Genomic DNA, 2,179 nt, shown 5'->3' on the forward strand with positions numbered 1-2,179 from the left:
CTAATTCTTCCCATTTCTGCTTGCGGCTTTCCAGCAGCCGCATCCCAGCTGTTCGAATCCACTCTTGTAGCTCCGCCCCTGCCTAGCTCCACCCCTTACCCCAGCTTAGGGCTCCGTCCACTTTAACCCTAGTTAGGTCCTCGGTGTTCCAACCCCATGGTCTGGCTGAGCTCTTCCCCAGGGCTCTGTCCCGTCCTTAGCTCCACCCGCCCTGAGCCCCAGCGAGCCTGCGGGGTGACCCGACCCTGGCCCTGCTTTCTCCTCCCGGGTCTGCAGGGAGACGCTCCTGCGGCTTCAGCTGGAGAACAAGCGACTGTGCCGGCAGGAGGCGGCCGACCGCGAGCGGCAGGAGGAGCTGCAGCGCCACCTGGAGGAGGCGAACCGCGCACGCCACGGGTTGGAGACGCAGCACCGGTGAGAGCGCCTGGGGACCTACCTGCGCAGAGCAGGGACAGAGGGGGCCGAAAGTGGGCGAAGGCACTAAGCGGCCCCCCACCCTTGCAGGCTGAACCAGCAGCAGCTATCTGAGCTGTGGGCCCAGGTGGAGGACCTTCAGAAAGCCCTGCAGGAGCAGGGGGGCAAGACTGAAGACGTGAGTGTCACCCACCACCTCCCTGCCTGGCCCTCCCTCATGCCCCGAAGTAACCCTCCTCTCTCTCCCATGCTGCCCGATGCCCCATACAGGCCATTGTAAGTACCATGGGCCCAGGGTGGCACCCCCTACCCTCACCCTGGGAAGGAGGAATTAGGCCCTTTCTGGACCCCCCACTCACCTTGCCTCTTCTCTCCCCCAGTCCGTCTTGCTAAAAAGAAAGCTGGAGGAACATTTGTAAGTCGCAGAAAGAGGGCACTCTTGGTGGGGGCATGGATTTGACATTAGTGGGGAGTTTCTTAGGCATGTGCCACCATGCCTGGTTAATTTTTTATAATTTTAGTAGAGACGGGGTTTCACCATGTTGGCCAGGCTGGTCTTGGACTCCTGACCCCAGATGATTCACCCGCTTTGGCCTCCCAAAGTACAGGGATTACAGGCATGAGCCACTGCGCCTGGCCTTCTTTCTTTTCTTTTACCTGTCTGCTATTGAAGAGATTTGTATTCTAGAAAGATCCCTGGTTGCTAGATGGAGTGGTTGAGAGTAGAAGAAGCTAGCAAGGGACGATGGTGGCTGGACCAACTTGGGAGCTTTGGGATGGGCGAAGTGGACAGCAGGGGGCTCTTCCACAGGATACCTGCTAAGGGTGCGAAGGATTGTGACTGATGGCTAGGAGATGGTGGGATCAGGGCACACAGCCCCCAGGCATGAGGGGCAGGCAGAGAGGGCTCTGTGGCCATGTAGGGGCATTTCTGGCTGGCGGGGAGGTCTGTGGCTACCACTGGGACGAAACAGAAGCCAGCTCGGAGGTCAGCCCACTGCTGCTCATCCCTGCCCACAGGCAGAAGCTTCATGAGGCAGATCTGGAGTTGCAGAGGAAGCGGGAGTACATTGAGGAGCTGGAGCCACCCACTGACAGCAGCAGTAAGTGGGACCTGGTGACCAGGGGGTGGGGAGATCCCAGAGCCCATCATCGTGAAGCTGATGGGCCACCTCTTCCACCAGCAGCCCGACGGATCGAGGAGTTGCAGCATAACCTGCAGAAGAAGGACGCGGACTTGCGGGCCATGGAGGAGCGATACCGCCGCTACGTGGACAAGGCCCGCATGGTGAGGACACTGGGTGTTCCCACAAGTTGCCTGCCCTGGCTCCCGCCTTTTTGTGCCTCCTATTGAGCCAAACCTCCTGCTTGCACATCTGTGCCCCAGTTCACACCTGTCATACCCCACCATGTGACAGACTTCTGCAATGATTCCCCACTGCTACTGATTGTCACATTAAAGTACTGCACAGCCGGCCAGGCGCCGTGGCTCACACCTGTAATTCCAACACTTTGGGAGGCCAAGGCAGGCAGAACACAAGGTCAGGAGTTTGAAACCAGCCTGGTCAACGTGGTGAAACCCCGTCTTCACTAAAAATACAAAAATTAGCTGGGCATGGTGGTGGGCACCTGTAATCTCAGCTACTCAGGAGGCTGAGGCAGGAGAATCGTTTGAACCTGGGAGGTGGAGGTTGCAGTTAGCTAAGATTGTGCCATTGCACTCCAGCCTAGGCGACAGGGCGAGAGTCCGTCTGAAAAAAAAAAA

The 2,179-nt window shown here is 58.3% G+C and overlaps 1 protein-coding gene across 1 annotated transcript in view; it reads left to right on the plus strand.

Annotated features, from left to right (window-relative positions):
* The window catches only part of HOOK2 (hook microtubule-tethering protein 2), a 20,701-nt gene extending 18,933 nt beyond the window's left edge, over window positions 1–1,768 (plus strand). The window contains exons 15-20 of the mRNA XM_011994946.1: window positions 277–414; window positions 505–592; window positions 685–690; window positions 795–829; window positions 1,435–1,517; window positions 1,599–1,768. Coding sequence (XP_011850336.1) covers window positions 277–414; window positions 505–592; window positions 685–690; window positions 795–829; window positions 1,435–1,517; window positions 1,599–1,768 — 520 coding nt within the window. The remainder of the gene's footprint in view (window positions 1–276; window positions 415–504; window positions 593–684; window positions 691–794; window positions 830–1,434; window positions 1,518–1,598) is intronic.
* Window positions 1,769–2,179: the final 411 nt, after the last annotated feature.

This window comes from Mandrillus leucophaeus, unplaced genomic scaffold (assembly GCF_000951045.1).
Source record: "Mandrillus leucophaeus isolate KB7577 unplaced genomic scaffold, Mleu.le_1.0 Scaffold463, whole genome shotgun sequence".
Taxonomy (NCBI): domain Eukaryota; kingdom Metazoa; phylum Chordata; class Mammalia; order Primates; family Cercopithecidae; genus Mandrillus; species Mandrillus leucophaeus.